At 49.8% G+C, this 16,183-nt stretch overlaps 1 protein-coding gene across 4 annotated transcripts in view; it reads right to left on the bottom strand.

Annotated features, from left to right (window-relative positions):
* Positions 1 to 14,852, bottom strand: part of LOC143016644 (nucleosome-remodeling factor subunit BPTF-like) — a 33,986-nt gene extending 19,134 nt beyond the window's left edge. For 2 of the 4 annotated variants that reach the window (XM_076171068.1, XM_076171069.1), the window contains exons 1-16: positions 14,053 to 14,852; positions 11,528 to 12,350; positions 9,589 to 9,640; positions 9,305 to 9,473; positions 8,046 to 8,318; positions 7,226 to 7,387; positions 6,267 to 6,458; positions 5,920 to 5,949; positions 5,609 to 5,784; positions 5,131 to 5,310; positions 4,799 to 4,980; positions 4,472 to 4,603; positions 3,760 to 3,889; positions 3,220 to 3,355; positions 2,759 to 3,055; positions 440 to 2,510 (exon numbers count right to left, since the gene is read on the bottom strand). In XM_076171068.1, coding sequence (XP_076027183.1) covers positions 440 to 2,510; positions 2,759 to 3,055; positions 3,220 to 3,355; positions 3,760 to 3,889; positions 4,472 to 4,603; positions 4,799 to 4,980; positions 5,131 to 5,310; positions 5,609 to 5,784; positions 5,920 to 5,949; positions 6,267 to 6,458; positions 7,226 to 7,387; positions 8,046 to 8,318; positions 9,305 to 9,473; positions 9,589 to 9,640; positions 11,528 to 12,350; positions 14,053 to 14,626 — 5,579 coding nt within the window. In that variant the 5' untranslated portion in view covers positions 14,627 to 14,852. The remainder of the gene's footprint in view (positions 1 to 439; positions 2,511 to 2,758; positions 3,056 to 3,219; positions 3,356 to 3,759; positions 3,890 to 4,471; positions 4,604 to 4,798; positions 4,981 to 5,130; positions 5,311 to 5,608; positions 5,785 to 5,919; positions 5,950 to 6,266; positions 6,459 to 7,225; positions 7,388 to 8,045; positions 8,319 to 9,304; positions 9,474 to 9,588; positions 9,641 to 11,527; positions 12,351 to 14,052) is intronic. The other 2 variants (XM_076171071.1, XM_076171070.1) reach the window with 2 other exon arrangements.
* Between the last annotated feature and the right edge of the window lie 1,331 nt (positions 14,853 to 16,183).

Below are 16,183 nucleotides of genomic sequence, written 5' to 3' on the forward strand. Positions count from 1 at the left end.
GCTGCTGTCTGCAGGCTTGGATGCACTTCCCCTCGCTTGTGTCCGCGCCAAGAAATCTAAATTAAATACATGAATTCTGAAAAAATATGCGGGTGACTGTTGATTAAAGAATCATGCTGAAATAAATTGTCCATTCATAAAAAAAAAAATGGTACAAGAGAATTTAAGTATTGCCTTATTTCTTTAATAAATTAAATTTAAATTTAAATCTAGGAGCGCTGCCATTGTAAGGTTTTAATGAATTTCTGGGAGTTGGATCATACAAATCAGTCTGACTGTCAAAGGCCACAGCATGTATGTCCTGTTCAAAAGTGAGCTTGAGTTTTATGTATTAGGATTTCTTGGCTTAATGGTTCGGGTCTCCAAGGGTACGACATCCTCCGTAGGCCCTGGGTTTGAGTTGATGTGTGATAAACAGAGATAGAGGACGACAGCCTACCTCCATGTGATGCCAAACGTGGGCCTGGGTGAAGGGTAGGGCCAGATGTCCTGGGCTGGCTTGGCGTTGTAGTTAAATATCGCCACCTCACGAAACCCGCCTCGCCTCCCTAGCACCTTCAGGTCGTCATGCGGCAGAACAAAGATACTCTTGCGGCTGCTCTTGGTGACGAACTTGCGGTAAGAGGGAAGGGCGGAGTCTGAGCGCATCTTCTTGGTGCGGGAGAATTTGAGCAGGCGGACGCGGCCTTTCGTCGACGAGAAGTCCTCCTGGCAAACACCGGAGGTTTTACCGTTGGTGTCCGTGGCAGACATACTGATGGAGGTTGAGAGTGTTGTCTTTTGTTCTTGCGTCACAATCTCGCTCTGACTGTCTTCTGACTGACTGTCGCGCCTGGGGGAACAGATTTTGGTCACGGTTGTTTTGGTCATGGTCGTAAGCGTGGACACGGCGCTGCTCGCTGAGGTCGATGTTGATGTCGAAACTAACGGCGTCGTCTTTTCCCCGGATGGATTCGACGAGACTTTCCCCGTCTTCATCTCTGTGGTAACCATGGTTGTGGTGGTGGTGGAGGTTGTCGTTACCTCGGTGATGGTGGTCTTGAATGGTTGTGCTGTACCACTGTTGCTGTTCTCCTCTGCAAAGTCGTCACTCAGACTGGACTCCTCTGCTGAAGGTATGGGAGACGGAGGCATCCGGATGATCTTGACCCTGGGTTTGGTCTCCACCGACTCTGATGAGCTGTTGTGCTGTATGGTGCTTTGAGCGTTAGCTCCAAGTGCTTCTATGTTGTTCCCCAGTCTTGCCACCTTTGGTGCAGGCTGGTAATCCTGGTCCAAGGATCCAACCTTGCTCTCCATTCGAGGAGACAAGCTTGGTTCCTTGCCCCTGATCGCCATGGGAACATTTACAGGGGCCAGGTCTCCATTTAGCAAAGGTTTTTGTTGTATGCTGTCCTTCAGCGAGCCAACCAAGCCTTGTTCTTCCTCTTTAGCGATGCTGTTGATTCTGGGCTGGGTACCGTGGCCGACCACGCCGTTATTTGGAGTGGTGTCAGAGTTACACAGCATAGCTTCACTCTGCGAGCCGTCGTTCCCATTTACCTGAGGGAGGGAAGAAACTGGGTGGGGAACACTAATGCCTTGCTTGTTTTCTAGGTGCTGTTCTGGCCCGGTACCGTTTTCATTGGCACCTGAATGCTCTGAGCTTATAGTCTCTGGACTTTGATGACTGGGTTTAGAAGATGTAATCTGACCAGGTTCTTGGTCCAGAGTGCTTACAGGTGTCCTTACTGAGTCTGATTTATAACCAGGTAAATGGGAACATGTACTATCACTTAGTGCAGCCTTGGTACCATCTGATGGTGTGTGGTGGAGTTTGTTATCTAAAGGGCAAGGAGCTCCCAGAGCAGTGGATTCTGCTGCAGCACCAAGCAGCTTAACACTCTCCTGTGTTGAGCTGCCTGCATTAGTTTCTTTGGGCCCTGTAGTCCTTTTCTCTAAGCCTCCCTCCTGCCCTGTGGACAAGGAGGAGGTTTGGTTTTGTGATGAGGCTGATGCTCCACCTACAACACACTTGTCTGGGACAGTAGAAGCAGAGGGATCAGCTAATCCATCAGGATTCTCACAGAGCTTTGCCTGTGTCTGGTTTTCTCCTCGCACAGAATTCTGTGTGGTCGAAGAGTTCTCCTCCACTTTGCCATCTCCACCTGGTGGAAGCTGTTTCAGACTTAGAGCTTGGGGCTTGAGCGGCGAGCGCGGTCGCAGCGGAGTGCTCGGCACGGTGGAAGAAGCAGCTGAGGCGGAGACGGGAGCCTGAGGTTTGGAAGCAGAAGCTTGCGGCCTCTGCTTCTCCTCCAAAGTGTGCTGCTTGACTCGGCGCTCCAGCAGGCAGTCCAGCTTGGAGGTCTTCACCTTCTTCTTGTAGGCAATGCGGGTGAGGAAGCCTTTGCTGACGTCCACTACATCGTAGTTAAAGGGACGAGGAGAGTCCCCAGCTGGCTCCGCCCCAGGTGGCTCCTCCCCAGGTGGCTCCTCCTTCACCGTCGCCTTGTCATCCTGACTGATGGTCCCTGGAGGCAAAATAAATGTAGACATGTAAAACCATCAATATAGAGATCAGATACAAAATGACAGGAGAGTGTGAGAAGTGAATAAACCTAGCCTGGATCCACAATCATTACTGGCCATCCAAGTTTTATGCTGAGTTTGAAAACATTTCTACATTTCCCGCCAAAAGTAGATTGTGGACATCTTCTAAGGAGGGATGAGAAAACACTCCTTTGGCTTTCATCATAATGACCCTACAGGGTTAACGTACCGATTGTCCTCCTTGGCTCTCCCTCAGGCGGTGGCACCGCTGGGTCCACCTCCATCTTTGTGGCCGACGATTCTTCTGTCTTCACATCTTCAGACACATCTTCCTTCTTTTCCGTCTCCATCCTCTCCTCAGACTCCAAGCCTTCCACAGACATCAGCTGGTCTGCTGAAGGCTTGGGCGTGGAAGAGGAAGATGACTCCTGATCTTTCTCCTCACAGGTTCCCTGAGCTTCTGTAGTCGCTGCACCGGAGGGTCGACTCAAGTCCAGCAAGGTGCATTTCTTACCAAGTTTGGCATCTTTGGAAGAGAAGGAGAGTTTGTTACTTTAGCAGTTTCAGAAACAACAATGAAAGCTCACAACACATCATTTACCAATAGATGAATAACACTGTTAAGGTCAAAAACCATTCCAAGTGATTGAAAAACCACATTCTAGGCCCCCGCTCCCTCCTGGTTCAGACCTTCCAGTTCTTTGCGGTAGTTGGCGTTGGTGTTGCCGGGCAACTTGGGGAGAAACCGCTGCACATAAGTCCTGCTGATCCAACTCCAGCCACCGTAGCCTGTTACACGATACTCCTCTCCTTTCTGCTTCCACACCTTCACACCAGACAAGATGGCAGAGAGAGAATGAGAGGAGAGGACAACAGGGAGTTCAGAGGTCAGTTTCATATCAGTCCCTTATTGGTGTGGGCTATGACTCACAGTAGAGCTTCTAAAGCAGCGTTAAGCTTGTGGCATCAAAGAGCCCTTAGTGGTCATTTGCACAAACGTACACATTACAAACACACACACATCCCACAGGAACCAGAGATAGACCATAGAAACGTGGCGATTGTGATGGAAACACCTTCACATTCCCACACACACTCAAGATGTCCGTCACAGAACGAACAACAATGGACCTTCAGAAATGTCCCTGATGTGTCAATGGTCCGCCTTCACACATAGGCTATTCAACTTGTTCAGACTAAGGTTGGTGGTTCCATGCGTGTGTCTCCTACCTGGTGTTTGATGGGGAAGGTGTACTTGACCCAGGTGGCCTGCTGCATCGTCTCCTCGTCCTCCAGCTTCTTCTCCCTCTTCTTCACCTTTTCCTTCTCCTCACGCTCTATGGATGTCATACGGTTTAACCTGAAACATGCAGAAATGTACACACAGGTTCATCTTCTGGTCTTTAACGGACACACACACACACACACACACACACACACACACACACACACACACACACACACACACACACACACACACACACACACACACACACACACACACACACACACACACACACACACACACACACACACACACACACACACACACACACACACACACACACACACACACACACACACACAGTTTGGCCTTGAGTCGGCGGCGCTGGAGGCAGAGGTGGGCGGTGGCGGCGCAGCAGTCTAAATATTTGGCTTCACAGCGTGGAGGGTGGGCCCTTTGATCTGATCTGCTTCTGATCACCTCCGCCTGCCGAGCCGACCTGTGGGACCACACAGCCCACGTCTACCTGCCATGAATGTTTGCTTCATCCTTTCTGTCCTTTTTTTTTTGGGAGCAAACTGAATTCACGGCCGGTTCACATAATTCATTATTCATGTAATTGCATGTGTAAATATGAGGAGCTAAGCTTCATACATAGCGCGTGTGTGTGTGTGTGTGTGCTGTACATACGCATGCACACACTGCACATGTGTGTACCTTGTATGGCCCAGTGAGTCCTTCCATACAGGCAGCAGAGCTACAGGTTTGATGGCACACTCCAGGATGGCCAGAGCCAGAGCAAACTCTCTGGCCTTGCTGCACATCTGAACGGCTTTGCTCCAATTGGTCCTGCAAAACAAACAAACAAAGCAACATGAATGCTTTTCTTTTAGCGCCTCTTACTCAAGTCGCGGTGTACTCTTACGTCTGCTATGACACAACTATGACTTTGTTTCCATTTAAAGCTTACCGACAAAAAACTGAATACCCAAGAACCACAGATAAACCAAATAAGCTAAGGAATGATCCGGATCCAAACGCTACCTGTGTGAGGCCCAGTTAGGGTGCATAAAGGGCGCCGGGACGTTGTTTTCCAGCTGGAGGATGGTGAGGCGTAGGGTGGAGATGGTCAGCACCTTGGAGCCGTGGATGGACCCGTTCCATTTAAACTCTCCTGCCGGCGTCATGCAGAACTTGTGTGAAAGGTGTCGCCTCTTGTCGTGGTCCTGATGAGAGGGCAGAGGGACGGATGTAAAGTCTGATGTTAAGTAAAGTGTGGCTTTAAAGTATGTCCACTATTCACTACACTACGCCACGCAGTATTTGACTTATTAAGCCGTCAAATGAGGAAGATGAGAAACAGAAACCCTCCTTGCCTCTCTGTGCTGGTGCTTGTTGAGGGCCAGGTTGTTGGCGCTGTACTGGTTGTGATAGACCCGGTACTTTCCCTCCTGGCCCAGCCTGAAGAAGTGGCTGAGTGTCCCCTTCATCACCACGTCCTTGCTGTTGCGCGTGCTCACACGGGTGACGTCACCTTGAGCGTTTACCACCAACACCTGAGGGAGGAGACAAGGAAACGTTCAGGGCTTTGGCAGATTCCAATGAATCCACAACCTCGCTGCAGTTCTTTCACTGCAATGTGCGGTCAGTGCTATAATCTGACTCAGTGACATAATGACTAACTACCACAATAAACACTGCTCATTATCCAATCAGAATGAATTACCCATCCTGACCGCCACCCTGATTTAGTCCCAGTGAGCTCCACACTGCAGCTGTGTTCTTGCCTTCTTGCTGGTGTCGTGCATTTCTGAATCTAGATGATATTTAAAAGAGCTACAGAGTGCCGCTCACCTCCTTGCCCTCCTTGAAGCCCCTGTTGGCCTCGTGGACAGCGGCGGCCACCTGCTGGCTCTTCATCAGGCTCAGTTTGCTCTCTGGGTTTCTCAGCCGCGTCACCATGCGAGTCGCCGCCGACTTCTTCCCGCCCGGCCCCGTCGGATCGCCGTTTGCCGAATCCTTCATGTCCCCTGGAAAAGCAAAGCCGAGATCAGTCAAAGGCATCCAGCGCTCAATGCCTGTTTATCCTATCCCAGAATGCACTGGGGTTACATAGAGTCCACCAGTCACACTCGCACACAGGAAGTCAGACAGTTACAACTTACACTCATACATCTCGGCTGCATATGGAGCACCTATATGAACACAGGAAGTCCACACAAAGGGTTAAAGAGTACGTGATGATGTAACGATAGCTGAACAGGACAGAGGAGGCGACACTATCATGTGAGATCATCTTACTGCTCCTCTGTCTGAAACAATCCTTAAATAGAGCGGTAAATAATAAAATAAAGTAAATAAAGTTATATAAATGAGCGGCACGATATGGAGCTCAGTCAAATCGTGACTTTCTCTGGCTTGCATCATTTTGCAAACACAACTGAATGCTGGTTTGGAAGAAAGTAAAACTGTGAAAAGTAACTGAAGTAGCCACAGGAGGCAGCTATCAGACCTGTGTCATCAAAGCTGGCCATGGAGGACTGGGAGGATTTGTCAGCGAGGTCCGGGGGTTCAGGACCCCTGGGCTGGACCCCGGTCCCCGTGCTGCTGTTGCTGTTGTCCTCGCAGGGCTGCGGCGGCGGCTGGCTCAGGCCGGGGATCCCGTCTCCGCTGGCAGGGACGGGATCCGACGACGGGTTTTCAGCTAAACGAGACAGAAGATGACACGTTCAGTCTGTGAGCGGGTTGTCTAGACTGTGTTGTCCCTGTTCTCCGTCATGCAGTAAAGATCTGACACATCTTTCACGGCTCATTTGAATGTTCCAGCCAGAAGCAGGAGGTGACCGAGGCTGGAAAAAAACAGGACAAACTGGAACATCAAAGCTGTCAACAAAGCGGGCTAAACTGCAGCTCATGCACACGGACAAGCTCACTCTTTACAAACACACACACACACACACTTTCCTGTGGTCCTTTCTCACAAATCCCTCAGGTCTTTGGCTCCCTCCACTGGAATTCATGATGTAATGCATGCGCCAAGCAGGGCAATCCCACCAGTCCACATGTTGCCTTCTTAATTAGACACACAGCCACAAAACCAGACGGGTGTACACACGATGCCACGGATGCTGAGGAGCTTAGAAGCAAGCAAGCAGCAGAAGTAAAGCTGTGTGAGGAGAACGCCACTGCCATCCCCAGCTGCCCTATGCTGGCGTGGAATCATGGTGATTGCAGTGATAACGGCGTCTGATTGCGAGGTAATCTACACCATTAGCTCCTCGGCTCTTTAGAGGAAAAGAGAGCGCGGGGGATTAGGAGTTGCCTGAACACAAAAGGCAGCAGATGGAATGAGGGCCACATGCAAAGATGTAACGACATGACAATCAGACACATAGGGAGGCTGGGAGGTGATGGGCAGGGACGCTCGGGCGCTCGGCACATGGACGATGTGGGAGTGGCCTTGGTTTCTACCTGCACTGCTGTCAGTGACCTCTTTCCCAGCCTCTCTGGCGGAGGCGTCAGTGACCAGGCTGGAGCTCAGAGCGCCGGGGACGGTCTGTGTGGGAAGTACAGGTGCCCCCGAGACGCTACTGCCACGGTCGCCTTCACCACCGGGGGGCGGGGTTTCAACGGCTACAGGTGGACAGCAGCAATGGTGGCGTTATAGTAGAGGGAGGGGACAGGGAGGGGCAAAGGTTTGACTCAACATACAGACTCAGCATCCACAGGTATCAATAACACTTCATCATAATACGTTTGTAGAAGAGTTAGAGGTCCTCAGGAGTCGACTCGGGACTAAGCCGGGTCGGGCTTGGTCTAAATGAGGTCAGGTGTCTATAGGTCTTATACACAGGTGGACCTGAGCCGATCACACACACACACACACACACACACACACACACACACACACACACACACACACACACACACACACACACACACACACACACACACACACACACACACACACACACACACACACACACACACACACACACACGTCATTAGGAGAAACTGTGCTTTAAAAAGACGAGACGATCCCGATGATGTTCTATGTCTGAGTCTTAAAAAGGAGCAGAGCATTTGTAATTTGTCCAAGAGCCAGAATAACTGCAGAATTAGTTGTTCAATCAATAAAGAATGACACCGCTGTTATGATGTCCGTTTCCCCTCAGAGTAGAGCGGAGGCAGAGCGTTACAGAGGGGTTACAGAGCAAACCTTACAAGCTTGTTCAGACTCATTTATGAAAAACGGTGGAGTATTTTTGCTAAGAAACCTCAGAATGCTGACCTTCAGTTTTGACGCCATCCTTCCTGTCCAGCTTGGACGCCGCTCTGACCCAATCCTTGGCCTCCTCTTTCATCTGTTTCTCCTCCGGCTTGGGCGTATCGTTGAGCTCCTGCTGCCCCTCCTCCTTCAGCTTCACCTCCTCGTCTTCCTTCTCCACGTCCATCTCCATCTTCTCCCTCTCTAGCCGCTCCTTCAGGGCCTCCTCTGCCACCCGTCGCTTCACCTCCTCCAGCTCCTCCTCCTTCTTGGCCCGCAGCCGCTCCAGGATCTCCTCTGGAGGACGGAGGGAAACGTAAACAGACAGAACGGGCAGTGAAGATGATCGACTAAACACTACATCAGGAGAAGCTGCATGGCCGCTGTGAGCACAGAGAAGAGATTTGGGAAAAGGGAATGCCAGTAATGTGAATCTGTCTGTCTGTCTGTCTGTCTGTCTGTCTGTCTCTCAGCCCTGTGTGTGGTCAGAGAGCACCAAGGCCCCACGCTGGGTTTTAGATTGAACACCCCTAGTATTCATACAAAGCAGGGCAGCAATCATAAGCGTATAATGAGAAGTAAGCACTCTGGGTGGTTAAAGCACAGCGGAAGACTTTGACTCATCGCTCAGAGACATAAAACCTCCGTCAATTTGTTTAAATGGTAGCGCAGCAAGATTATAGATGTAAAAGGCATTTCTCCTTTATCGCTCCTCACGAATATCAGTGAAGGCGGAGGAATGCAGGTTAGAGCTGCAGAGGTGATTCTTCCTTTTCCCGTGGTTCATCACATAACCCTGGAGGATGTGACGAGGTCAGCACCAACCAGGAGAACAAGACGGGGAGGACAAAGTGTCTAAGAGCCAAACGGTCCTTTGGTATGTTGCCTTCAGGGACAGGTGGGGCACTGGTGCAAGGTGTCTGCTCTTATTGGAGGGAAATTACATCAGAAAGCAACAAGAGGGGGGTAAAGAGAGAGAGAGTGGAGTGAAGTGCAGACGGAGAGGAAGGAATGAGGGATCAGAGACATGAAGAAGAAGTTCAAGTGTTGGAGAGCGGCCAGACTGGGACCAGCGTAGGGTTACATAACGGGCCGGGCTGAGGGAGCTGTGACTGGGTGGCATTCAGGGACGCTGGGGAGAAAGGCTGACAAGGAGGAGGAGGAGGAGGAGGAGGAGCAGGACAGCCAGAGTGAAAGGGGGAGAATACAAAGATGGCATCCTCCCACCCACGTCAGCCGTCAATCAAACCACCGACAGAGCAGGAGAGGAATGGGAGCGTTACCGTTGGCTGCGGTGAGGAAGCACTTGTTGTTGCCACGGGCCTTGTTGGTCAGGTCCTCAGTGATGTCCATGTGTGTGTGCACCTCCTCTCGGATCTCCTCCAGCGCTCCGTACAGGTCGGCCTCCCAGAACTCCTTATCCATGCAGTCGATCAGCTCAGCCAGCTGAACCTGGGGGAGGACGTGTAAACACACACACATGACTCAGACCGCCATGGATGTCAGGAAAGCACCAGAGGATTCTTCTGAGCAGGCGAGACCTCATACCCTCCCGAGTCCTATTTACCTTGGTGCTGTAGTACCAGATGGCCTTGTCCTCCTGCTCACCGTCCTCTTCGCTGCAGGGAAAAGGGAGAGAGAGACGGTGAAGAAAATGAGGCGACATCGGGGAGAGGGGAAGGATGGAGAACGTGCACGAGAAAGATAAAGCTGAGTGTGACATACAGCACGCTTACTTCCTGTATACTGCTCTGCTGTGTGTGTGTGTGTTCTGCTTGTTTAAATGATTCTTTTAAAGCATTGGAATAGACAGAATGTTTTCCATAAAGCACACAATGCTGCATACATGAGATATACAGACAAGAACTGAAGACAACATCTGCTGTAGATCATCTAAACATGCATGTTGGTCACATAGCAACAAGTGGCATCAGAGGCATTCAAAGCCGCCCTGTAAACTTATGAAAAAATTTACAACCGCCTCCAACGACTCCACAATGGAAACGTATGCATCTAGTACGGCAAAAAGCCTGAACTGTGCTGGTATGAAGCTCTGCCAGGTCCAGCACAATAAGACACACACTCACTCACACACACACTCATAACTGGAGCACTAACGTCTGGCAGCAGCAGTGTTATGGAAGATGTGACATCTTTTGCTCAGCGTGGTCCACACCCGGGACAATAGTGTCTATTCAACACACACACACACACACACACACACACACACACACACACACACACACACACACACACACACACACACACACACACACACACACACACACACACACACACACACACACACACACACACACACACACACACACACACACACACACACTCTCTCTCTCTCTCTTCTGGGCCGCATCATTCACCGCACGTCCACCCGTTCACACAAACCTACTTCTGTGCACATCGCTTACTACATCCAGACACACACACACACAGCGTCTGAAGCCCGACGACTGAGCACCTGCTGAGGGCCACTCTCTCTCTCTCTGCTGCTGGATCTGACTGGAGCCGCACCAAACCGGCCCTCCCTGTGTGTGTCTGTGTCTGTGTGTGCGTGCTCTAGTCTCCACACAGCTCGTTGTTGTTTCCATTCAAGGCTTTCAACTAAATGGCCACGAGTGCCTGCTCCTCCTCAGCAAACCAGTTCTGCCACTGCATTGTTGTTCACAGTTAGAAGCAAAGTTTTTAAAAAGGTTTCTTTCAGAGCTTTCCCGTAAATGTGAGTGATGAACGCTGCCATCTTTTAAACGGAGCGTCTCCGGGTTTGTAGTTTGTTATGGTTGCGATGTTTGAGCCCGGCCAGTGCATCGCCACGCCTCACGACCCGGACAAGAGCACACCTCAGCCCCGCTTTGTAGGGCGTAAACACTGGGGTGTCCGCTCGCTTCAGCTCAGTGTGAGTGGGCTGCGAGTGTAACGGTAAAGAAAGCAGGCTGCCGGCTCTGCGTGATTCAGCCCCGTGGTGAAAAAGATCCATAAGAGGAGGAGAAGATGGAGTGAGACTGAAATGAGGTGAATACACTCCGGCATCAAACTTTCTTCAATCTAACATCACTCAGGGTATCTGTGCACCTTTGTGGTTTCTGTAGCCGCTGACAGAACACACAAACATCTGTGACTGCTCTGATCTACTCGTATGAACCGTTTGCCACTGGGATTCTACCTAAACATCAACTTGGCACGGCTTTAATGAGTTGTTAGACAGCCGGGTAAGAAGTCTGCATTGGCTCAAGCTGTCATCCTGCCAGTGTCTCACCAACCTACAGAGCAGAGGCTCCATTAGCAACGACGTCTAATGAATAGCTGAATTTATTACAGGATAACAAGGAGGTTATTATTCATCTAAGTGGATGGAACAGAGTAAGAGATAATGTGGCAGCACTCAGGGCAGACAGCAGCTTCACACTGCCCCCATCTCTCTCTCCCTTATATGGTTTATAGAGGAACCAGCTGATATTCTTTGACACTTAAGACTCAGAGACCAAACTTACACGACGATGCGACGGTCGAGGAACCAGTACTTGCGATTGTGCCGGTCGTAGCCGACGGGCAGCTGGCGGATGAACGGCCGGCTCTTCTGCACCTCGGGAATGCAGTCCACCACGCCGGGCACCTTGTGCGCCACACACACCTCGCACTGCCACTCATCCTCCGGCACCTCCTGCAACGGGGGCTTCACGCACTCCAGGTGGTAGACGGCCGAGCACGTCTCGCAGCACAGCAGGTCGCCCAGACGATGGCAAACCCTGCAATGGTCATCGTAGGCAACCACGCCTTCTGACATGAGCTCCTCTCGGGCAATGTTGGTCGCCAGGAGCTGGTCCACCAGGAATTGAAGAACTTTGATTTTGCTATCCAGCGGTTCGTACGGGTATTCCTCCCCCTCCTGGTGAGGCAGGATGTGCCGGTACTCCGGGTCGCTCTCGCAGTACGCTCGCACGACCTCCGGCCAGGTCATACCGTCCACAAAATACAGAGTGGAGTTAACGGAGTCCTTAACGTCTGCGGGGCCAAACGTGGTGTTGGAAGTGTCCTCCTCTCTGAGAATGGCTTTGAGCAGAGAGATGTGGGTCTCGGCCAGCAGCGTGCATTGTTCCTGGCTGGCCAACGCCGCACAGAAGTCCTCAAAGCGGAACGGGGAGAGACGCAGCACCGAGCCAAAGTTGCGCAGGACCTCGTAGACGGCGGACACATTGAGGAGCTGTGAGGTAGGAACCAGGAGGTCCTCCGAAGATTTGGGAAGCTCCAGAGAGGGAATGTCCTTCGCCTCCACGATTGGAGACTGGGGGCGTGTCAGCCGACTCTTTCTCCTGCCTGTGAGCGACAGGAGAGGGAAGAGAGGAGGAGAAACCCAAACACAAGTTCATAAGCACCAATCTGATTCCTCTCCACATACACTTGACCTTTTGTTTTGTGTGTGTAGCCTCGTTTCAGTCGGACACGGTGATCAAGCATAAACCTGATTGTGGTCAATGTGCTCCCAGGCCAGTCCTCTTGCCTGGGGTTAAATAAAGTCTGACACGGTTCAGCTTTAGAATAAAGGAGGGAACGCTTCACTTCCATAATAAATAGAAGATATTTTACAATTAGGATAAACTTTGAGTAGATATTCTCAACCACACATTTAACAACCTCAGAGACATTAAGTGTGGGTTGTTGACATAAGGAGACTGAATAAATAAACGATGAATGATCCCACTTTACCCAAACTGCATCTCCACTGTACACAGCAGTCCCTTTGAAAGCTGTCAATCGTTAAGATAAAGATATAGAGAAAGTCTGAGATAAAGATGGTTTGATCACATGCCAGCTGTAAGGTTTGGGTGTGTATATGTGGGTAAAAGCACCATAACACGGACGCTTGGGCCTGTATCTAAACGAATACAAGTGTGTGTATGTTACCATGGGTCACGCAGTGGAGGACACTACTTCAGAGTGCAGCAAAGTGGAATAATGTGAATAAACAGAGGAGGAGTCACGTGTTGATCTTCAAAAACAACATTATGTTCAGGTCTGGAGCAAAGACTGGATGTGAGTCTGTGATCATATAAAAGGTCAAAATAAATATAATAACAATAATATTTCTTAATTTAAAAAGTCTTGTGATGAAAGCCAGATGTGAAGCTGTGATGATCTGAGTCTGGTCTGAATCAGACATTTTGAAAACCTGTGCAGAATTCTGCCATCACATTATATAAGAGACGGGTCAATCGATTTGTGGAGACATCCGTTCGATATGACGTGACTGTCCACACAACTGGAGAGGGACGGAGGTGACAAAGTTAAGAGGGGTTTCTATGGTAACGGCGTGACACATGACGGCAATGTAGTAATGAGTTGGTGTTTGCAACAGGTGAGGAAAAGGGCGCCTCTCTTCAAAACAAAGGCCTGTCAAACTCATTTAGTGGATTATTATGCTAACTAAATGGATCTTCTAATCAGCTGGGATCGAGCCGGGCGAAGCGGCTTTAATGCGAGTGTATCAGTGATTTTAGATTAGGATTTTTGTTATAATTTCGTTAAATAATAAAACTTTATTGGACAGTCCGTCCGTTGTTGACCAAAGGCCAAACAGAATCACAACAAGTGTGTGTTTTGACGGAGCCGTGTCACCATGTGGCCGTAACAACATGATAGTTAATGTTTACACACGGGTAGAAATTCTGAATTCATATAAGCGGCTAACAGAGTTGGTCCATATCGTTCCTCTGCCCGAAAAGCGACGCTTCAAACGCAGCGAGCACGAAAAAAATCCCACTGACAAGAAAACTAATTAATTCCTGATTGTAAATCGACAACAAAAATGTGCTGATCCGACAAAAAGCAAACACATGAGCGCCGGTAGAAGCGTGGTGCAGATCCACAAGCCAGCGGCCAGCGGAGCTCACGGTAAACAAAGGCCCGTTTCTGAGTGCAAGCTCCATTTTGAACAATGCGGCTGGATTTGTCTAAAGGGCCGAATATAACATGCAGACTGGAGGGAATGCACGCCTTGTTCACTTGCAAAGCGACGTACCTGGGGTGCTGCCGAGCGTGCTGTGGCTCCTGATGCTACTCTCCGTGCCGTAGCTGGCATCATCCTCCTCTGGTAGTTCCTCCAGGTAGTCGGAGTCATTTCCCAAGGCCTCCTCCTCCTCCTCCTCTTCGAAATCCGACGAGCGGTTGTCGTTCAGGAGTTCGTCCTCTTCAGACCTGTAGCTTACATTGTCGTCCTCCTCGTCGCTGTTGTCGTCGTAGACTACCTTAGTTTGAGGCCGCCTCACTCCGCCTCTGCCGCCGCGGCCGCCTCTCGTCCCCCTGCCTCTCCCTCTGCCTCCTCTGCCCCGCGATGCAGCCGTGCTGCTAGCTCCAACTTTCCTGCGGCCCCGGGACGAATTAAAGTTCTCCCGGCCAGAAATATCTGTTTCCACCTCGCCGGAGCCAGTGCCGCAACCGGCGCCAACGATACCCCGTCCCCGACCCCGTCCTCTGCCTCTTCCGCGTCCTCGCATCCCCCGAATCCTGCCGCCGCGAGAGCCACGGACTGGCCCTGGTGAACCTTCCCGCATCACTGCTGCTTGTTTGGGCGGCCTTCCTCTTCTCCCCCTCATTGTAGGAGAGAGTCTTTTCTGTTCCGCTTCAATCTCGGCGCTCCGGTTACACGTGCACGCTGGAGAAAAACGGAACAGAAACACTCGACCAGTCCGGCGATTGTTCCTGAGAAGTCCCCGCCAAGCCCCGGTCTCAATTTCAGAGCGGAAAGCTCAAACTGAATGGCCGGTGTCCCGCTTTGGGTCGCCTGCAGACGCCATTTTTCTTCTCAGCTCTCCCTCCGTTGAAAACACAGGCCCGAGAGCTTCACCAAGCTACTGGTGATTAGCCATAACCAAACCGGAAAAGGCTAGACTGTTCTTTCAAAGTAAAGGTTCTAATAAAAATATCAACAAATGCAAGGAAAAACACACACGTATCAGAACAACACAAATTAGTGTTTATTCAGCGTCCCAATAACATCACATAACATAAATACAAACGCGGTTTACTCAATGTTGACACCACATGAACGTTATAAACGTTTAAAGCCACTTTCATTCACAATGGACATGTATTGACATGTACAGGAAAAGCTGTTGTTATTTCTGTCAAGCTTGACACTACTGGGCCTGAGTGGATAATGGGTCACGTGACTTACTATTCTACAATAGACGCAATTGCCGTGCTAGTTCATAAAATTAGTTATCCAAGCAACCGCTATCCCCTCTACAGGGCTCAAATCACGCCGTTTGTTGTGGTCCGAGGTTTTAGTCACAGGTGAGTCGACGTGTTTCCAGTGAAACACCGTCGGACATTTTCCCCCATGTCGTCATCGTCTCAGCAGAGAAGCGACAGGATAAGCGCGCCTTCGTCCTTAAGCGCTTCATCTTCAGCCTGAATGTATCATCACAAGTTCACAACGTGTATATTTTAGTAAGACGAAATGTCTCTGAGCGTTGTTAGTTATGCAGCGTAAATGTCACTTTTATTCAGAGCCAATTAAAGTAAATAAGTTCCTATTCAACATTTCAAAAACAACAAAAGCAGAGGCTGGAGTTTGACGCTGTTATGTTTAGTGCCGTGTAACTAGCGGTGTAATTGCTACAATAACATCAGCAGCGACACATGTACTACCATTATTGTTGTTGTTCCTCAAACGCCCCACCCCAGTTCTTACATGGTCTCCGGGGCTTCATCTTGCCAAAAAAGCATTTGGGAATAGCATATTTTGATCTTTCATACTGTCAAGTGGCAAGAAAACGCGAGCCGGACAGTAAAAACTGGGATCGAGGCGGTGGGTTCGAACTAGCTCGTTTCACATAAATCCTGATTTGTTTATAATGCATTTGTTTGTTGTTTTAAGTTTATAGGTTTGCATCTGATGAAAGTTTTTTTTTTTTAAATGTAGCCCATTTTTTGTTGACGTCTTGCTGTCTATATAACATGTCATTTAATTATTTTTTTATTAATTAAGTTGAAATGAGGGGGGAATCCTCGATCTGATATTTGATTGAAGTGAGTGAGCTTTGTATGAGGGCCATCATTACATCGGCTTACAGACACCGAGTGCATACACCAGTAATTCACAATGAAAACAACTTTAATGGCACCTTTTAATAAAAAACACCGTCACA

Source organism: Genypterus blacodes, unplaced genomic scaffold (genome assembly GCF_046128005.1).
Source record: "Genypterus blacodes isolate CSIRO-AG114 ecotype Tasmania unplaced genomic scaffold, CSIRO-AGI_Gbla_v1 ptg000240l_1, whole genome shotgun sequence".
In the NCBI taxonomy this organism is placed as follows: domain Eukaryota; kingdom Metazoa; phylum Chordata; class Actinopteri; order Ophidiiformes; family Ophidiidae; genus Genypterus; species Genypterus blacodes.